This window comes from Colius striatus, chromosome 8, assembly GCF_028858725.1.
Source record: "Colius striatus isolate bColStr4 chromosome 8, bColStr4.1.hap1, whole genome shotgun sequence".
Taxonomy (NCBI): domain Eukaryota; kingdom Metazoa; phylum Chordata; class Aves; order Coliiformes; family Coliidae; genus Colius; species Colius striatus.
Genome location: NC_084766.1, coordinates 10,491,276 through 10,512,751, shown reverse-complemented (window position 1 = coordinate 10,512,751; position 21,476 = coordinate 10,491,276). Strand labels below are relative to the sequence as shown.

At 40.6% G+C, this 21,476-nt stretch overlaps 1 protein-coding gene across 1 annotated transcript in view; it reads left to right on the top strand.

The window, feature by feature from the left end:
- FAM13C (family with sequence similarity 13 member C) overlaps nucleotides 1–21,476 on the top strand; it is a 52,142-nt gene that overhangs the window by 19,097 nt on the left and 11,569 nt on the right. Inside the window, exons 5-9 of the mRNA XM_062001704.1 lie at nucleotides 4,518–4,581; nucleotides 10,741–10,828; nucleotides 16,744–16,954; nucleotides 17,871–18,009; nucleotides 19,290–19,371. Coding sequence (XP_061857688.1) covers nucleotides 4,518–4,581; nucleotides 10,741–10,828; nucleotides 16,744–16,954; nucleotides 17,871–18,009; nucleotides 19,290–19,371 — 584 coding nt within the window. The remainder of the gene's footprint in view (nucleotides 1–4,517; nucleotides 4,582–10,740; nucleotides 10,829–16,743; nucleotides 16,955–17,870; nucleotides 18,010–19,289; nucleotides 19,372–21,476) is intronic.

The window sequence follows — 21,476 nt, the reverse complement described above, 5'->3', positions numbered from 1 at the left end:
GGAGTGGTTTCATTCAGTGGGACTCTGCTGGTCTCTGGGTTGGTCTCTGATTTCTGCCGAGACTGTAGGGTGACTGTCCTCCGGTAAAAGTGTAAATGAGGGAAGCCCTGAGCTGCCCTGGGTCTATGGGCTCAGCCCAGTCTCCCAGGGCTTCTGTTCTCACCTGAAATGCTCCCTGACCAAGCTCTAGTGAGGCTTTCAGAATGAAAGTTTTCACGGCAAGTAGCTTTAGAGAGTGCCGTTCAGGTGGCGACTCTTGCAGTCTCCACACTTTGTGCTGAGCAGCTACAGCTCTGGCTTGTGTGGCAGGGGCAGGGAAGCTGCAGGAGTGCTGATATCCTCATGCCACATGGCAGACACATGGGTAAGGGAGAGCTTGAAGGGCTGTGTTCCTTGCACCAGGGAGAAAACTTGACCAGATTCACTCTGAGTCCTGCCTCAGACCTGCTGAAAATTCATCCCATGCAAATAGCTCTCTGTCAGCCATCAGGATTTGCTGATAAAACATTGCCTTGCTGAGAAATGACTGACCAGTTCCTAAGAACACACTTCAACAATCTTGCTGCTAAAAGATAGGTGTTTATGATTCCAGCAGTACTTCTTGGATCAAGGCTTGGAAAATCCCTGAGCAAATACACTTGAAGAAAAGGAAAAACAGAAAGAAAAAAGGGGGGATGGGGAGAGGACAGAGGGACTCTTACAGTAGCCCAAGTAAGGACTGTGCCTGGTGAGTATGAAAGGTGCTTGTAATAAGAAAAACAAGTGAGTCTGTCCACAGGCAGCCTTTATGCAACTGCTGTGATTGATGAGACAGACACTGCTACACTGGCTCTCTGGCTGCGTTCAGGGACTGCCCGAGGAGTAGCCTAGGATATATCCAAACAGCCTTGGGCTGTAAATGGTGATGTTTCTTTTGTTGCAAATGGGCTTTTTCTGTGTTGCTCTGTAAGGTGTCACAGACATGCTTTTGAAGCATTCACCTGCAGCCCTTTATTGAGGTAGAGACTCTGTTTGCATTTCATAAGGCTTTCTGTCATTTGTGGAGGTCTCAGGACCTTTCTGTTTTCCTGGCACTGAGGTGTGTTGGTTGTGGGATCTGCCTTTCTGTTAACTCCTGTGAAGTAACCTCTGGATAGGCTGAATCAATCCTTAGATGCAGTGCTGTGACTACCCTTTGTTAGCCTGGTAGGCTACCCTTCTAGTGGGAATAGTAGAAGTGATTGCTGGACTGGAGATAGGGAAGGAATATTGGGTCAGGAAAGGATAGACTGAATCTGGAAAAATAGTTTTGTTTCACAGCACAGTATGTGGTTTTCTTGCTAGGATTTATCCTGGCATCATTAATACATTAATTGGCCCAAAACAACTGAGCATGTGTGGCATTGTGGTGCATAAACATGTGAGTCTCCTGAGGAGGGGGTTAGTGTAATCTGAGGTTGGACTGGATTGAGACTTGCAAGTTATAGAATGTAATGCTCCTTTCTGGGTTTAGTCTGGGAAATCAGAAGTGAATTTGCTTAAGTTATCTTTAAATATTTTTGCTAGTTTTAAAAATTATGTGGTTTTATTTAAATTTCCTGCAAGTTTAGAAATGATATCATGCATAATTCAATAATTCACATGTTCTAGTCTGTTTTTTAAACAGCACACTGCTCATGCAAATTGATTTTCCCCTTGAAGTCTGGTAGGAGCTCTGTTATGATAATTAGTGTTTGGGGGGGTTTGTTGTTATGTCCATAAGATTCAAATGTACATGTTACTGGTTTGCCTCTTTGTCATCTGTGCCATATAGAACAGGATAATTCTGCCAAAGCCAGAGTTTATCAGGAGGGTGAGAGATCAGGCCTTTCATGTTTTATAAATAATGATATATGTTTGAGTAGTAGCCATGGAGTGAATTCCATTTTTGTTATTTTAGATGATGTAAATTATACTAAATAATGGTTGCCTGCAATTATTCAAAATTCCTGCTAAGGCTTAAAATAATTTCAGTGTATTCAGAACAGATGGAAAATTAAGGCTTGTTCCTGCTGCTTTTGAAGTTAATGGATATTTTGTGATTGACAGTTAATGAGAGTAGCATCCAACCCATAGTTATTAAATTGTAAGCCCTTTGTTGCCTGGTGACAATCAGATAACCTGCTTTTGCCTAGCAGAGCGGTTATCTTGGAGAAAACAAAAAAGCACACCCCACAACTCTCCATGCAGAATAAGACCAGCTCAGCATACATGTATGACTGTTCATGTAAATGGTCTTCACACAAAAATGCTTCCTCATCTTAATGATTTCAGTATCTCCAGAAGCCAAGACATGCAAAACAAATCCACTATTTTCAGTGAAAAGAACTAAAATGCAAAGCTTCTTCCTCCCTAAAACATCAGCCAAAACCATCAACCTGAATAAGAGAAGGGTAGTACTTTAGGGGTGCTGTAAACTTTTTACTCTCCATAGTGCAAGACTCCTGAGCCATACAGCTGTTAATTATGTAGAACTTCAAATAGCAACTGAAGGAGCTGTTGTTAGTGTTTAGGTTTTTTCTTTGGTTTATTTTTTTTTGAAGGAAAGTTCACATCTGTCGTGTGTTCTGCACCCAGAAAGAGGCATCCAAATGAACACCAGAAGTGCAGGAATCTGACATGTCCCTTTCTTCCTTTCCTTTATGTCTGCCTCAAGTTCAGTGCAATAAATAATGAAATATTTTTTCCTTCATTAGTGAAATAATTATTCAGCTGTTTGTAGCCTTGCAGGTCCTTCCTTACATGTTACTAAACCAAACCAGAAATATTTCACCAGAAATATTTCAGTCTCTTCTGCTGCCTCATACTGTCCTCTCAGCTGTCTAAAAGCTAGAGATTGTTAGGCATTAATCTTTTTTCTTCTGTAATTCAATTTTCCTTGAATTTCAATGTTCTCTTCACATTCAGGAGACATTGGCTATTAATTTTCAGGCAGACTGGCAGAAAGAACACATATGTGGAGAGCTATGTCGAGATGTAGACAGGTGCTTGTACAACAGCCAGCCAAGGCACCTTGCAGCTTAAGCATCTCCAGAAATCACTCACATCTCATCATGTACTGGTGTATCTTGAGAGAGTTGCTGGCTGGCTGCCCTGTGAGGCCTCCCATTCTGGTACTAGATGTGCCACCACCAAAATGGGTCATTTTTATTCCTACGTGAGTTGCACAGTGTGGATCCTGTTTGGAGGCAGCACCTGTTCACCTCAGTGTAGCTATGCAATGTGTGTGTTGTGGGAAGGAAAGCAGCTGAGCCATCATTTCAGTTCTTAAATGCTTCATAAATCTATGAAGAACCACACAAAGGCCTGTGCATCTGTCTGTACTGTTTTTGAGGTCTATAGAGACATTTAAAACTGTTTTTGTTGGGATGACTCTGAGCACAATAGATTGAAAAAACAGGAATTACTTTGTGCAAAGGAATCTGGGGTTTGTGTTAGTTTTGATCAGTCTGTGAGTGAGTCTCAGAGGGGTCAGCAAACATGGCCACCTTTTAACAATGAGAAATCTCTTCCTCTGACATTTATCTTGCTTCAGCTGAGTTGTGAGTCACCTTGTGATACACCCATGTCAGGCTTTGGAGTTGAGTGTGGAAAGCCTCAGTTTGTTTTGGGGAAAGACAGAGCTGTAGTACGAGGCTATTCAGATTCCTCACCTAATCCATGGGAAGTTTTTCTTAGGCTTCAGTTTCATTCCTTGGTAGAGTGAATTGTAACTCTCTTGAAGCTGGTAGGTGTGTGGAGACTTAGGTCATGACCTCATCTGCCTGGATGGGGCACAGCTGTCTCATTAGCCAGAGTCAGAGGGAAGAGATTTTCCCCTTGCCAGTCCAGGGCTTTCCTTTCCTATTTCCATGTGGAGCAGCAGTGATACACCGAGGGAAAACCAAAGGTATGGACATCCCTGATGACTGCAAAGTAACACCCATTAGAAAATGTGGACAGCTTGCAAACGATTTCCAGGTCTTCATGAGAGTCCCTTGGCTCTTTGTGAAGCTGGTGAAGCAGAAACTAAGCAGAAAATTGAACACTGGATGCCTGGAATGCCATCAAATTTAAACATGGAAAGACTTATTCTTTATGGCTCTGATACAGGAATACTCTGGTTCCTGACTTACAGCATGTGGGATAAATTGTGCTTTAGTTTTAAACATATGTTTGAGCTTTTTTCTTGGCTTTAATCTTATTAGCTCACCAAAACACCGAGAGCTGATCATGCTTCTGTTGAACTATTTGTGTGATAGTGAGCCTAGATTTTAATGTCATCATTTCCAGGACCTCATTCATGGTTTAAATATAGTATTTAGGATTCCAGTAAAATCACTGTTGTTTTGAATGATGTGTAAAAAAATACAGATGTAAGTTTCACAGAAACGTTATTTTTTAATAAAAGAGTTTTATCCCATAGCTTGTCATTCATGTACAGACATGATAAGAAGTTTGAAATATTTGTGGTACAGATAAGCAATCTATTGAGTGAAAATTCTTGTTTTGTTTTGTAGAATAGATCAGAACACATGCATTTCACCAAGAGAAGCAGCTGAGCAATGTAGCAGCTTAAACGAGGTAAGCTTAACCAAGGCTTGAAATACGATGTTACAAATTTTGAATTAGATGTTTGGGGTTTTCTGTTAACTTGAAGGTCTTGGCATATTGTGCTTACTTGAGAACCCTAGGTTAGCTTTTTAATCATTCTAGTCATGTCTTTGGAGAAAAGCATAAAGATGTGATCTGAGACTGCTGTAATGGTTTAAAAGGCAGAGTGAGAGATTTAAAAATATTTTAAGCCAACCTTCTACAGCTTTCCATTTGTGCATAGGAAAGAATTAAACATTCAATATTGACTGAGTTGAGTGCCATCTTTCAAGAAAGAACATTTGATTTTTTCCTCATATTGCAGCTCTAAAGTGTTCAGCTATCAATTACGTTTTGTTTAAAAATAAGGAGTTCTCAAAGTTGCTTCATCCTGCATAAATAAACCATGAACTCTTGTTGTGAGATGAGGGGAAGAGAGGAAAGCCAATAACACCTGTAACACTTGAAGCAAGAGCCATTTTCACAGATTATGCCAGGAGGATGGTGTGAGCACAATGAAGCTGTTTGTGTGATCATGTCAAACGCTGGATGAACCTGAGGCAGTCTCATGATCAGCAGTATACTGGAGGCAAAACCCAATCTTTGCAGCCATTCAAAGTGGGAAACCTTAGAAAGCATCTCCCACAGACAAAGGTATCTGTATCTCAGCACAGAGTGTGCTTACACACCTGGGGGCAATGAACAATACTGGACTTAAACCAGTGGCAGACCATATTTTTAACTGTAGACCAAGACAACAAAACAACAAAAGCACCAGAAAGAAAGAACTGGGGGGAAGGGAAGCTCATTCCTGTCAAACCTTAGCAAAACCAGCTTTGTTTCCATAATGAGCCAGGGAATATCTATGTCTATTAATAGATGCCTGACTTTCATTAGGGGAAAACCACAATGTGTCCTTTTAAAGGAATTCAGACCTAATCTCCTCCTTACAATGAATCTTCTCTGTGCATTTGTGTCACTGTTATGCTGTTAGTGCTGTTGAAGACAGTGCTAACTAGGGAGGTGCATTCCATGACCGATAAGGGAGTTTAGCAGCCTCTGTCCAGCCAATTAAAGCCCTGGGAGAAATCGTTGTTATTGTTTCTTTTGAGAAGCTCCATTACAATAATCAGCAAAGCTTCCACTTCAGTTTCCATGTAAAATTCTTGCAAAGGAGGTTAGGATAAAAGAGTGTATAAAAGTGTAAGATATTAAAACAGGTAATTAGATCAGAAATCAAAAGACATGGTTAATAATTTATGGGGCATGAGCAAGGGTTACATTCTGGTGCTTTCTTTTGCAAAATATTTGTTTGTATTGTGTCTACTGCAAGCCCAAATAGATGTGTGTCATGAGAAAATAGATGTCCCTTCTTGGATTAGAGAAAATGGTGTCTCTCTTCACTGCTCACCCGTGCCACGATGCAGACACAGGGCATATCTTGTTCTGTCTTATTGTTACTTGTTTGTTCCCCATAAAGGAAGTTCTGAATTGAAAATGTCATATGTCTCAAGACACAAATATTGCCATAGCAGATACTGCAGAGATTTACTTACGCTCACATGAAATATGCCTATCTTATTTTAACCTGAAGTCTCAGATTAAAAAGCAAGGGAGGTGCTTTTATACATTGCTGTTCTAACGTGGTAGAGAAAGCACTAATTTCCTTAGAGTGAAGAAATTGAACTGGTTGATATTTGCTCAGTCTCTTTCTACATGAGTCACTTCAAAGGCCATGAAATGCTGAAAGCTTGGATTATTCTCTTCTCCCCAGCTGGTTTCATAAATCCTGTAAATCCATCAATAACCTGGATATAATAGAATAGCTGTTGCCCAGTCCTGAAAGAGCGGGAGCAGCCCCAGGGGCAAGGCCTGGCCTCCTTAGTGTTCAAAACACAGTGTGTAGGGCAACGTGGTTTGGGTTTATGCAGAAAGCACCAAGTCTGTGCGTCATTTCTCCCTGCCAGCCTCCAAGCTGAGGCTGAGCAGGACCCAGGGCTGGGGCAGACCTAGTCCCTTTCCCTCTCCCCTTGGTTCTCAGTTTATAAGCCATTTCAAGGTGCTCCCGCTCATCGTCACAGCAATTTGGTGATACACTGGGGGGATTTGTTCATTCAGTGTCCCATTCTCCAGAGGGATTAAGCAGTGCGAGTGCAGGTGTGTGCTATTTATCTCTAGATGTGAGAAGTTATCTATCATCTCAATAATTCCTTGACCTAAGGTCTCAACTCTTGATTTTCAGCAGTTGTTGGATGGAGAGATGGTCAGTGGAGCAGAGTCTACAGGCTTACTTGTCTGTAAAGATGGTTTCTTTGCTACAGGCTGAGCTTTATCTGCAAACGGCACTGTGTTGTACTTTTGTACTGTGTTTTCTTCATCGGACAAGAAGAGTTTGATACTTTAATAACTATGTTTTCTTAAAGCATTAGCAAAAATAACAAATAGGAGAGAAGTACCACAATGTCTGTTTTCTTTGGACTTTCTGTGTCCGTATTTTCCCCTTATCTTTGATCTGATATAATGCAGGATGTTTATTATTCTTCTAGTGGAACTGACATAGCTCAAGTTCATTGAATTGTCAGTTGCTTTAAGAGGACATGAGAAGAGATGAGAAACTTTTGTCTAAGACAATTAGAATAGTTTCTTTTTTCAAACTTGCAAAACACTGATCTTAAAAGGCAACAATATGATTCTTTTTCCAAGGATCTATTTTAGATATTAATGTGTGCTTTGATTTGCATTAGCATGGATCAGTAATTACTGCATCAGAAACATTGTTGGCCACCAGAGTAAAGCTGGAACGGGCATCAACTCTGAAGTAGCTTAACTGAGACTATTAGCTGATATAATATGCCATAGCTTAAAATAAGGATACTGGTTTTCCATATAAGAGCTTACTGAAATTGATGATGGTACTCCACCATGACCTAACATTTCCTTCTCCATGTATTTTAGTTTCTCTTTCCTTCTAGCATGTTTTGCAACTTCTTTTAAATGGCCAAGAGCAGAGATGGCACAGTTGGGTCCCAGGGGCAGGTCTGGACTATGGGCTAGTTTGAAGCAGCCTGTGCCCAGGCTGGTTCATCTCCAGATTAGGTGTATCACTGAGTGTGTGCAGCGTAGGACAGTCCACATCCTCAGCCCTGTGGCATCGTGCATGCAGGCACACCAGGGCAGGGCAGGTACTGGAAAGCACTGAACAATTAGGGGGAAGTGGAAGGGGTCAGAAAGATTGCAAGTGAACTTAAGAGGTTTGATAACAGGGCTCAGACTTCATGTTTCTCTTTTCTTGCCTTCCTTTTGCTGGCAGTTGGCAACATGTTGGCCTGCTCCCAGCAAGCCCAAAGATAGAGGAACCACTGCCAGTTGCTGATCTATGGCTGTGTTGACTGCCAGAGCTCCTTGCTCTGCTTGGGCTGCCCTGTGCCTGCCTCAGAATGGGAGAGCTGAGGATGGCAGTATCGTGATAGAGGTATTTTTGTCAGTTATTTGCCTGTGTTCTCCTTACTTGCCATCAGCAGTTCTCATGAAATGTCTGTCTGGGATCAGAGTCCTCATGGGTTTGTAACTGGTAAAATCATATTTTGCCAGGTGACTTTTGTGACGTAAAATGCTGCCTGTCTGCTGTGGTAATTCCACAGTCACTTTGTTTGGGTATAGATGGAATTTGGGATGAGAGGCAGTGAAATATGAGGCCTGTCATGACATGAAAACCCGTCCCAAAGTGGTGCTACGATTCAAGTCAGCACCCTTCTCTTGACAAGGAAAATTCACTGCCACTTGAAAATGGTTGAAGGTGAGGTGGTTTCCATCATTCTGTCTCTAACTGAAGAAAGCCATGTAGAAGATTAAAGATTACTTTGAAAGTACCTCATAAAAGATCCTCAAATTGATGATGAGAATTCCATTAAATAGCAGGAGGCCACGTAGAGTATTGCCAGGGCTGCTGGCTGACATATAAAATGGGCACAAGGTGACAGAGATGTAAACAGAGAAGCTGAGTGAATGCATTATATTGGTATTCACTGATAAAGGCCATGTTGGGGATACTTGCACACCTGCTACACTCTTTCTAGCAGACAGATCAAAGGACCCAGATCAGTTTGAAGCAATATACTTAAAATCTTGGACCAAACAGAGTCAGTGAATGCAAAGGAAAAGATTCCAGTCCTTCAAGAGTGCTGGAGAAGTGAGATGTGAAGATGAGGCACGCTTGTCAGGATGGGTAAACTACCCTTACAAATGGCAGGTGGGCCAGAGGATGGGTGGCTGTTAACACAGCCTGTACCTGGGAATAGTGAAAGTATCTCCTGCCTCAGATCATTGAAACCAGCTCTACATCATGCCATATTTCTAAAGAGAATTACATTTAGACATTTAATTACGAATCAGTGCTTGATCTCACAATCACTTCTTTCCTGATATTATAGGATGATATGCCAAAATGCATCTTGACAACAGATGAGAGCAATGTAAGTCTGTATAGCACAAGCTATTTCTTTGCTCACATGTCTCTAATATCAGGCTGGTTCTGACAGGAATGGCCAGAGCTCCTGTTTGTCCTGGGATAGGGAGAAGGAAAATGTTCCCGGGTTCCCTTTTTGACCTAAGATGAGGCTGAAAGTCAAGTGTTTGGTTGTAACCTAATCTAGTTTGTGGAATGGGACATAGACTTTGAAGCACTACTGACAGCACATAGAGGGTTGTGGGGTCTACTTATGGTGATCTTGTGCTTTTTCAAAACTTCTCTGTTTTGAAGTGTGTCCTAGAAAGAGCTACTTTCTCTTCCCTTTTCACTGCCTGAATTCTATAAGGAAGGAAAGGATCAAGGCTGAAAGTCTTCCCTGCTGTTCTCAGCAAGATTAGTTTCCTTTTTTTTTATTAACCTAGGACCACTCATCCTTGGGCTTATAAAAGGGATGTATTACAATAAAAATAACGCAAAGACATATTAAACTACTCACTACTTAGGTGACACGTTGTTCCACAAAGGAAATTATTCCCATAATTCATTAAATCAATAAACCGGTTTCAAGTCTTTGACAGAGTAGGGAAAGGTGTTTTTTAGGGTATAAACTTGAGGATCTTTTTTTCTGTTGCAACTCAGATATGTTTTTTAGAAAATGCTTTTCACAAGCATATTCTGTGTGAGTGACTTAACCTTTTACATCTATTCTGTGGGTGTCAGCTATGTGATTATTAAGACAGCCTTGTGTGATTTTGTTTCATGTTGCAAGCTGTGTTTCCCTTGAGAGAGGGGAACTGAATGCGTGGGGTATGGGTAGTGACTCATTTTGCCCAGTCAGGTGGTGACGAGGACTTTCACAGCATTTACATCACAGCAAGATGCTTGTGTCAGGTTGTACAGCTGAATGTTGCATGCAGCATTAAAGATTAAAATGAGAAATGGACTGAGCGTGACACAGTAGCTGGAAGTGATGTTAGAGATAACTAGACTTGTCCTCCTTGATTTGACTGCAGCAAATGACAATGATCTGTTAATTTTACCTTTGCAGCAGATAGGAAATGATCAGGTTGCCCTGTAGAAGCAGCAGCCTACATAAGCCTATGTCTACATAAAGAAGTATCTCTGAAAAAAACAATCACAGAATATCTTTTCCAAGATCCCACAAGGGAGCGTGTTCTCAGTAACCCTTTGTTCACCGCCACATACTGCTCTCCCTGGCTGGAGAGGGAGATTTGTTTTTTTATGAATGGTAAATGGGGAGGGACATAATGTCATCAGATCGTGATGTCAGCCCAGTGAATGAAATACTTGCTTAGTGTATTGCTTCAAGACCAAGCAAAGGGACAATACATCGCAGTGTGGCTTGCCTAGAATAAACCGCCTTTTGCTGACAAAGTCATCTGTCCCACGTGTCATGAATAATCCATGGGAATTGGGACTTAAATAACCAGAAGTCAAGAAACTCGTGGAATAGCGCGCGTTTGTTCTCCTGCACGTCCTCTCAGAGCTGCCAGTGGAACACCCCTCTGCAGGCGCTGCTAATGGGCTCAGTGAGTTGAAGAGCTGTCGCTGCATTCTGTTGTTCTCTAGCTAGCCCAATGTTCTGCTTTTGTCTGCAGAATTCTTTGTTGAAGCTACAAGCCCTTGAAACCGATCTGTGCTCTGCGTTTCTGCCGACCCAGGAGGAAACTCCTCAGCTGCCGGCACCCAAGGAGCCAGCCCCTTCCTCAGCCCAAACTAGTGTGCCAGCTGATGGGGCCAGTTGTGGAGGTAAGCAATCCTGTCACCATGCGTTCTCATTTGCAATTATAAGAGAGCCCTGTGACTTGCCGTTTGGTATCAGATTTGCAGTCCTCTGGGAAACAGTGCAGAGCTAATGCAAAGCACCATCTGATGCAAATGCTGTGTAATGTAAAAGGGGTGATACCTGTTAAAAAGAGTGGGAACGAATGGCTAGAACTGTCTGTTTTTCTGAGAGGGAGTCTTGCTTTTAGGCAGGTTTTAAGAATCCTGATATGTCTTATATTCAGTTTTAACCTGGTTTTGGTTTTTTTCAAGTAAATTTATGCTCTTTATTTCCTCTGTGTGTACTGTGTGAGATCACCTGCCATATCATGTAATTCTGTTTTTGTCATTCTTTTTGTCAGAGCAATATCACTTCATTTCTCCTATTATTGATTTTAATTTAATGCATCAGCAGAGAGATAGCGAAGGTGAGTTTTACAGCATGTGGACTTTAATCATTCATGAACCTTTATTATTACCCATCTGAGCAAACTGGGGGTGTGTTATCTCTCCCTCTTCCCTCAATATGGAAACCAGTCCTTGCAAATACATAGCCCTAAGGCTCGGCACTATTTTTGTCAATTCACGGTTTGTAGTCACAGACTGACAGAGTCGTGATGCTCAGTAGAAGAGGAATCACTGTTTGTGAAAATGGGTCAAAGGCAATATGACTAATACATCTCCCAGACAAGTGGCATGAATACACAGATACCTAAATCGTTCACCATATACGGTCCAAAGTCAGACAGGCAGGTCAGTAACCGCTTTGCAGATGATGTTTTATGTCAGAATAAAAGCTGGATTCAGGAAGAACTTATTTCTGTGTGCCCAGAATTGTCATCAGTAAGTGATTTACCTCGAAAACCCACAAAGATAGTGTTCTGCTGAAGAAATTCTGAAGTTTGAGGTTTGTGTTGCACAATTAAGGGAAATGGTCTATAGAATCCAAATTATAATAGAGCTGAAGGAATGGAAAAAAATACTAAATACCCTGGGTTGTAGTTTAAAAAAAATTAAAAAACGGATGTTTTAGCCCAGCTAGGGAGATTCCTTAATAGCTCTTGGATACAGGTATGGCACTGGCACTGGTGCTAGTCCCTTGGCATGGATCTGAGGCAGAGACGAATCCTGTGTCTGTGCTGCATAAGCAGAGACATTTTGCAGCCCATCCAAAATCTGCACTGACTCTTTTCCTTTATAGCAGGGTGGGGTTTTCCTCCTTTTCCAACAGTTTACTGAATTACTGTGTTCTGGTAGTTTCATAATTCATTGTTAGGATGGTTCATAATTATTTCCTTTGCTTATTTTTCACTGTTTGGTTTGGATTTTCTTTTAATTCATACTCTTATAGCCTCTCTAGCTCCTATTTGCCTGCTCCAGCTATGCAGGCAGATCCTGGATGATGTAGCATTTCTCTTGTACAGTTCAGAGCATGCTCTGTCACTGTAGCGGCTCAAACTTGGGCTTGAGTTAAAGCTTACCTGTTCAATGAGTGTAGTGTAAGCTTATTCCTGCTAACATCTGCTTTGTGCTTTTTTTTAATAACTTGCCATTTTGCATAGATCTAGTCAGAATTCCATATCTCCTGATACGTTGAATTTAGGTACAGTTGTCACATGGGACTATTGGCTATTTCAGGTTGGACTGGGATGGAAGTCCAGGAACATGTCCCAGGCTTGGAACAGAGGATGTGTCATATATGCTACATCTCTTGTTACTAGCCTTTGCTTAGTGAGTCAGGCAATAAAAGTTTAATATGAACAATGTATAAACATATCATTTTAAAAATAAACATGATTATGTAGTATCTTTAAATTCAGTCAAGAAATATTGGAAAAGATGCATGGTATGTTTGCTGAATGAAGCTAGAACAGGCCGGTAAAATGACTGGGGACTTCAGGATGAGAACTTTAAAGGGTGAAACGTAGCTCTTCTCTCTGAGCAAAGTCAGCAATGTCCAGTTTACTCTTGAATATGTAAGAACTTCAATTAAAGCTGGCAAAGTGATGCAGTAAAGAATTGCAAGGAGGTGTTAAACCATTTTCTAAAGGGGATAAAAGAAAAGCAGAGTATGAGTAATTACTATAGCTTTTGGATATGAGTAGACATCAGATATGTGACTTGAGAAGCAAGCAGCTGATCTTTACAGGATGTTCTAAATATCTTTTAAATTGAAAATCCTAATACTGACATTCACAGATGTAACGTGTTGAGGGATGAACATATTACATCTGCATATTCTTTTTTTCTATAAAACCAATTTCAGTGTGTTATTGTTTTAAAGAATATCACATGCAGAAATACTGACTTGTGCCGTACGACTTGCCATGTGGCTGAAGTCCGCGTTATGAGCGAACTGTATCTAGTGTAAGATACTAGATCTTGGCTTTAAGTGTTGTGGTGAACTCTGGACAGTGCTAAGCTGCACATAGGAGGTGAGATGGAGGAGATGCAGACTAAGGGGCAACTTTCTGGCTTGACCAGAGGTCACTTTTGTTCCCAGCTTTGGCAAAAATTGAAGCTAAACTTAGTTCTACACATGAACAGAGGTAGATGTTTGGTGAGTCCATGGACTACTCCAAAGATAATGCTTCATGTCTTGTTTAGGATCTAGACAGAACTGGGATCGTGATGATGACCCTAAGTTGTAATTAAAAATGGGGGTGGTTATAATTTGCCAGCACCTTGAGATATTCTGCTATTACAATAATCAGACACATAAATGAATCAGTCTGAAGGGCTTGCTGACCACTTCTGGACAGAAAGTAGTAATGTAATGCATCTACAGTAAGTTTGAGACTAGAGCCTTTCTTGGGACCTTCCCAAAGTTGCACCAGTTTGGAAGCTTTAGCAGAGCAATGCTGCTGGGAAGCCACGGTGCCAAGGAACTGGAAGAGCTCTGGCCTTTGGGAAGTATTCCAAATTCACCTGGCGTGCAGGTTGTCTCCCTTTCATTTGCTAGCTGAATAAAAAAACTCCCTGGAACTGCACTCTGTGTTTAGTCTTATATTGGAGCTGCTCTAGCACTACTTGTCCTTCACCTTTATCTTCCAGGAGTGTTTAGTGTTGAACACCTACTTCCATTTTTGAGGCTGGATTGGGCCTAGTAAAATTGCCTGGTTGTAAATGTGAAAAGGAGCAAATGTTTGTGACCGTAGAGTTTATCTGCAATACAGGCTGCCTCCTGCAAGAGAAGTACTTTCAAGTCCACAGAAAATTAGAGGTCAAATGTTGGATTTTTTTTCCCTGCAGCTATCTTATATAGTCTGGCTGATTTTTTTAATAACATCATTTCCTTTTCATAGTGAGGAGACTGCTACCTAATATAAAATATACTGATTCAATATAAGATATAAAAACATTATATATATACATTATATATATAATTAAAATATATCAAATATAAAGTAAAAGGTTTTATTCCTTTTAATAAAAGAGCATGAGAAACTGAAACTATTCTTAGTCAACATATTTCACAGTGATTAGTGATTTCTAAGATGGAGAATCAAATCCATTTCTTCTCATTGACAATACTGTTTATCCGAAGTTAAAAAAACAACCCCAAACCAAAACCCAACCAAAACTGTATTTTTTTTCCCAAAAAATCTTACAGGATAAGGAAGAAAACACTTGTTTTGTAGAACAACCTATATTCCAACCATTACCACTGTATGTCTGTGTACATAATTTTCCATGACTGGTACAGTGCTCTACCTTTGCCTCTCCCAGATGCCTTTCTGGATCTCTCTATGGGAGGATTTGATTCTCACACATGATTTAGAAGTTTTGGGTGTTTCTCTATTATCTTGGAGAGTTGAATTTGACCTATAGAATATAAAGTACTTATAAGAAAGATGTTAGGTTGGAATTAATGACCAACTACATTGTCTCACTGTTAAAATGCATAACGTAACCGACGGTGCTGTTGGCATATGAACTTACAAAAGTCAGGTTTAACTTTTTCATGACAGACTAAGCTGTGATTATACAATTGGATTTTTCATCTATAAAGCCAAACCAATTGGAAAGTGCCTGATAAAATGATAATTTAGGCCATTGTAGCTATAATTTTAGAAATCAATAGTTGTTCTCTATGAAGGTTGCCATTCAGAGGTGGTTTTTCACCACTGTCCCACTGCAGCAATAATTTGTAGCTTTGATATCTGTTGGGCAGGGTTCAAATGAAATGCACTGCAAAAGTTCCATTAAAATCATGAAAGAAATGTCCACTCACCATGGGAACGTCACGTCACATGAACAAAGGGAAAATGGAAAGAAAGTAAAGGTGAAAGAACCATTCTAAACCTGCCTGCTCTTCTATGAGTAAAACTGGGCTGTTATTTTTCTGGGCAGTTTTACACTTCCACTGAATAAAAAGATTCTGTGAAATGTATTATGATACATGCCATATAGCAAATATAATACTGGAGTAATATGTGTGCTGCCTGGAAATGCAAAGTAGTAGATATGAATTCAATGGCTGTATCTATGCATAGTTTTAGATGAAATAAGCAATGGAGCTGGTGTAAGAAACTGGCATTTTGGAAACTGCTGTAGGGGAATCTGAGACATTCTTTGCTTTAACATGTATTAACTGTTATGAATCATAGAATCACAGAATGGTAGGGGTGAAGGGACCTTTAGAGATCATCTAGTCCAACCCCCCTGCAGAAGCAGGTTCACCTAGATCAGGTCACACAGGAACATGTCCAGGCAGGTCTTGAAGACCTCCAAGGAAGGAGACTCCACAACCCCTCTGGGCAGCCTGTGCCAGGGCTCCATCATCCTCCCAGTGAAATAGTTTTTTCTTATATTTAAGTGGAACTTTTTGTGTTCCAGCTACATCCCATTACCCCTTGTCCTGTTGCTAGCTACCATAGAAAAAAGGGATGTCCCAAACTCCTGACACCCACCATTTAGATATGAGATTGTGTAGTTTATCCATAAAAGTCTAATCTGCTTTAAAACACAATCATCTGTTAGCAAAAATATTAACTAGGCTAGATCATCCTCACCTGTTTCACACACTGAGGAAGAAGATTCAATGATTCTTCTCATTAGTGTACCCAGGAGCAGCAAGGGGAAGATGAACTTTTGATTCATCTCTTAGCTCTGTAATGTGCCTATTATTTCCCATATTACCCATGAACAGAAACAGTGTGATGAGGTTCACCAATTCCTGCTTTTTCAGTTCAGAATAAATCTTTCTGACTTCTAGTTTGACCATCTCTATAAAACTACTTTCACCTCAAGGCACTTGAGGTCAGGTTTCCATTTACAGTCCAGGACAACGTTAAGATAGTATCGTAAGCATGAATCCTCCAAGTATTGTAGTCACTGCACCCTACATTGAATATCTACCTTGAATGTTACTGGTTGGTGTTATTTTCATATCTTGTACTCTTTAGATACATGGCTATGTTACTTAAAAACAATGAAATTCTGCAGAATGTTGCAAGCAACACTGGAGGTTCTCAGCTTTAGGACATACTGTATTTTTGATCTGCCTTTCTCTTGACCAAAGGACTAAGTGCTAAATCACAACATTAAACTTGTTTTGTACATTCATCATCTCCTCTGGGAATGTGGCTTTCAGAAGCAAACAGATCTATGAAAATAAAATTAATGCTATTATTCTGGGAAACTCTGCACCTTTATATTACATTTGATAGTTTAAAAACACACCCATCTAACTTCTCCCATGGAACACAGCTTTATGTTAAGCCAGTGATTCTCTATTTTCTCATCCTCAGTATTGTGTTCATCCTGCATGTGATACTTTGCTCAACTGTTTCCCATTTACTTTGAATACTTCTGTAAGTACAGATTTGTATTTATCTAGGTAGCTAAATACCATGTGAGTGACCTTCAGTCCATGGTGGTTTATGCTTGCCTTCTAGAGCCTGTGCCAGCTCACAGAGACTGGCAGAATGACACGGACAGCAGCCCACAAGAACATCACTCCCTAGGGACCAGCCGACTGCTGTATCACATTACGGACGGAGACAATCCTCTTTTGTCACCACGCTGCTCTATCTTTAGCCAAAGCCAGAGATTTAACCTAGACACAGAGTCTGCTCCTTCTCCACCAAGTGCTCAGCCTTTCATGATGTAAGAAAATACATTTTAATTCTCTTGCATTTGAAATAATTTCTGTCCAATCCACCATCTTTGACCATTCATGTCAGTTACTGCTGTGTCATGAACAAGAAATGTTGGTGTTGCCGCATGTTTTGGCATGGTTCATTTGTAATACCAGAGCTAGGATCTAGGATTTTTTCAGTTATAACATAGTACAATATTGTTTGAAGTCTTGTTAATTATAGTTAGCAAAGACAGTTTTAAATGCTAGTTAGTAATTAGTCTGAGGAGTGAACATAAGATAGAGAGGGCTGTCACGGTATAACACTAAATATTTCAGGTGTGATAGACCATAGCTTGAGTCATTCACAAGATATGAGTGTCACAGAACATATGAAGACATATGTGATCTCCAGAAACCAAGCTGTGGGTTTCAGATAGAAACCAAACTTTCTTAAAAGCTTATCTACATCGCTGTCAGCTGCATATGAATAATAATCAGGTCTACTCATTTGTAACTGTAAAAATTCAGAAACTAAACTGCCTTTAAAATGATGTTTATTTAAGGTCATAAGGACCTCCCACAGCTTACTTCTACTGGTCATGTCATTACGTGTAACTCTCATTACAGCTGGAAGATTTGTGAATAAGATGTGAAAGATGTGTGTGTGATGTGTAAATACTGAATCAGGTTGTGACCTACCAGATTCAACTTTTGAAAACTATTTGAAATCCCACAACTAAGAAAAAGAGGATGAGTCAAAGATAGATGTTGAACTCATTAGTAACTTCTAGCAAAAGCAATGATTTTATTCTTACTTTGTAAAACTCAACTGTCTCTACCCTGTGAAAGACCCTAGCTGCAATTTCTGAAGTGATTGGAAAGCTTTAAGTGTGCCTGAAAGCCAGTTCTTTGATCCAGCTGCTCTGCTTTTGGCTCTTGCAGGCCAAGAAGTTCTTCTAGATGTAACTGTGAAGAGTGCAAAGAACCACAAACAGTAGCACAACTTACCAAGCATCTTCAGAGTCTCAAGAGAAAAATTAGGAAGTATGAAGAAAAGTTTGAGCAAGAAAAAAAATACCTGGTAAGATAATAATTGAAAAGAGAAAGGGAAATGCTGCAAGGGTCAGACAGGAATCTCAGTGTATTTAAAGTTAAGCAAAATAACAGGAGAAAGGGTATTTTTGGTAAAATCAAATAGGAATATCATCAATAAGGAAATATGTTTTGATCATCTTTCAGTGTATGCAGTAGTTCTGAGACTAATTTACATTTTCTTTGGATTATCTTTGTGGCAAATTATCCATCTAGATGTGCGAGAAGTGGGAATCAGTGAAGCATAGCTGCCAGGCCAGTCAACCAAAATGATTCAAGAGATGAAAAGTCACTTATTTAATTTGTAGAAGTCATTTGCTTGGAAACTGTTGCTCTGCTGTGCAGATTCCTTCACTCTGGTAGACTTCTGTGAACCTACAAAAGCACAGGGCTCATTAGAAGCTGATGGCAGAAAGAGAAATAAGAATTGCAGTGTGCTGCTGGGGGGAAGTTGTTTGAGGTGAGTGTTGTGCTCTAGGCAGTGCACTCAGGATCGTGGCTTCCATTAGCTGGTTTGTGTAATGTGAATTGTGCAGTATAAACACAGCAAAACATTCATGATGCTAAGGATGTATACAGGATGAAACAGGGAAGTTTGTGATATTTCTGTGCAGTGACTGTAAACTTCAAGGTATATTTGTGAATTGTACTGCCCTACAGTCACCCTATACTCCTAGGAGTAAAATTTCCTACCCAAACAGTCGCCACACTGAGACCAGAAACAAAAATATTTCAGAAGCTTAATTTTTCAAAATCATTTTGCATCTGAGTTTTGAAGATCCAGTGTAAATTGATTTTAATTTGGAGGCAACTTCTAAATGCAAAGAAATAACTGATATAGAAAGCTTTTGAAATCCCTCTGTTGCATGAATGTTTTCATTTGGTCGATTAAACAGTACCATCAAGATTTTTAAGGTGCTATTTCCCAGGAGAATCCCTGTCTTAAAGCAGTAAGGGCTTATCCCTGCAAGGGATAGAGTGTTCTGCTTGCCATCTTGGAAAATACTTAGGATCTTGATTAACATTAGGTATTTGGTCAGTCCTTTTGAAGTCACCGAGAGCACTTATCCAATTAGTCAGGGACTTAGATGTGGGGTTTTTAGGATCAAAGCCAAAATACTCAGATCCATGTAGCACTGTGCCACAATGGGGAGAGATAAGTCATGAAAAATGAGTCCCACAAGGGAGGCAGATGCTCTGTATGACACTGATGTAGTGCAGTGTAACCATCAATTCCTTCTGGCTTATGCTTCCTCTTTTTACATTCAGCCGTCACACGGTGACAAGACTTCCAATCCTGAAGTTCTGAAATGGATGAATGATTTGGCCAAAGGCCGTAAGCAGCTCAAAGGTACATAATATCATCTCATTTCACTTTATTTCTGAAGCTTTTGGAAATATGACTGTACCTGGACTCTTTTAGAGTTACTTTTCTAGCCTCAGCGCTCTGCTTTTCACAGTGCGCGGCAATGTCTCCCAGTGATGACAAAGATATCAGGTCTTTGCCTTGTCTCCTGAAAGTGAGGAGTAAAGGAAGCCCCTTAACCCTCATAGTAAAGCTAAAAAGGGGAAGATGTCATCTCCCCGTCATCACTGAAAACATTGATGCAAAAGGCAATGCTATTCTGAAGATTTTTATGAGTATCTGAAACACAGAATGGGAAAATTGTGTCCTTGCACAAGTACAGGAGCAAGATGTTCCTTTAGGACTGAGGTTATGCAACTCTAAAGCTTTCATTTCTTTTAATCATAAAAACAGATCTTTCCCTGATATTAAGTTTGGTCTTGAGGGTCAAGTTTTGCCCTTGTCTGTCTGCACACCACTCTGCTAGCATCTGTGTGTGTATCACATGCTTGCCCTCTCCAACAACATAGCCAAAGCCAATTGATTTTTTTTAAAGGCTATTTATATTTCTCTAAATGTTTTTCCCCCCTCATTATAGATTCTCACTGGTAATTAAACCATAGTATTATCTTTCTGTTTGGACATATTTGAGAATGTCGATATAAATGGTGTGAGGGTACTAAATAGAGAATTAGAAACTCATCTTTCAGAAAATTTCTTCTGGAAAGTTCTCCCTAAAATACTAGGCTGTGTGATTACTAGATTTTTGGTTTATTTCTTTTTGCCTCAAACTTTGTGTTACAAATGAGCAAATGAGAGGAAATGGCCAAACTAAATACCTAACTTCTGAAAATTATCTCTGTGACTCCACCACTGCTTCAGCTACCCAGGGACTCTAGCTTTCATAGACCAGCCTCATCTTCACACCCCAAAGGCCTCAATGCTGTGAAGAGCCTTGATTTTGTTATCCTGAGTAATGACATTGTCATTTGAAATGAAGCAAGATTCATGCGGGTCGTGAGACAGGTGCAATTGAAATGGAAAAACATTCAAGTGCTTGTAGTGCTTCTTCAAGTTTGTAAGGTTTGTCCATTCCTCCTAGCTCTATGAATTTACTAAAAACTACTGGTTTTCCCTATAAACCCGACTTGTATCCTCAAGCTGTCACAGATTAAAAAAGTCACTGTTTCTTGCATGGATTTCAATAAATTCAACACATTCAGAGCCGTCAATGCCCTGCCTTGCCCAAGCTCCCTCACCAGCCAAGCATCTGCTGGGAACAAAGCCTGGTTTTAGAGGAGCTATTTCAGACCTTAATTTAATGTCCTTGTGGCTCTGTGCAGGTCCCTAGAGCTCCAGGCTCTTTGGCATCCTGTCAGGCTAATACATACTTATTGCATCCAGGCAGGTTGCTGACTGGGGAGCTTGGACACACTGTGACCTAAATATCTTCTGCTGGGCTTCTCAGGTGCAGTTCTGCCAAGGGATGTCATTTAAGCAAATTATCTGATTCTCCTTGTGTGGCCCAGCTCAGCACCCTGGCTGGGGGAGGGCGGTGATGGTTCAAAGTGCACTATAGCAAAGGGGGTTGGGTATGCCAACATGGAGTCCTGGTGGGCTCTGCAGCACAGCTTCACCTCTTCAGCCCTTCTCAGGGGAAGGCCTTTGCTCTGCCCCCCACCCATGCAGCAGCCAGCAGAGCAGCCAGGCACTGCTGGCCTGGGAGTGGGGCAAGTGGCTGCCATGCATTGCCTCTTAGCCAGAAAATTGTCTGTGAAGGGCTGCACCCTTAGCAAGATCCACAGCAGGGATGGACATGTTCTTGCTTATCCAGATATCAGATCCATTGAGAGCACAAAAGTTTAGCAAGAAGCTCTGCTTCCATACCCTCCCTGCTCCCATCTCCTCAAACTTCCCACAAGTATTCACAAGTGTTGTTTGTTCTTTTAAGCCACTTTTAAGCCTTGCTCCCACTGAAATTCTTCACTGACCCAGACCCCACTTTTTAACCCAGTGCTCCTTCAGTCTCACTTTTTATGTCAAAGATAACTTTGGAGGAAAAAGAGAAGTACATACATACTATAAACAGAAGTACATATGTGCTGTAAGTT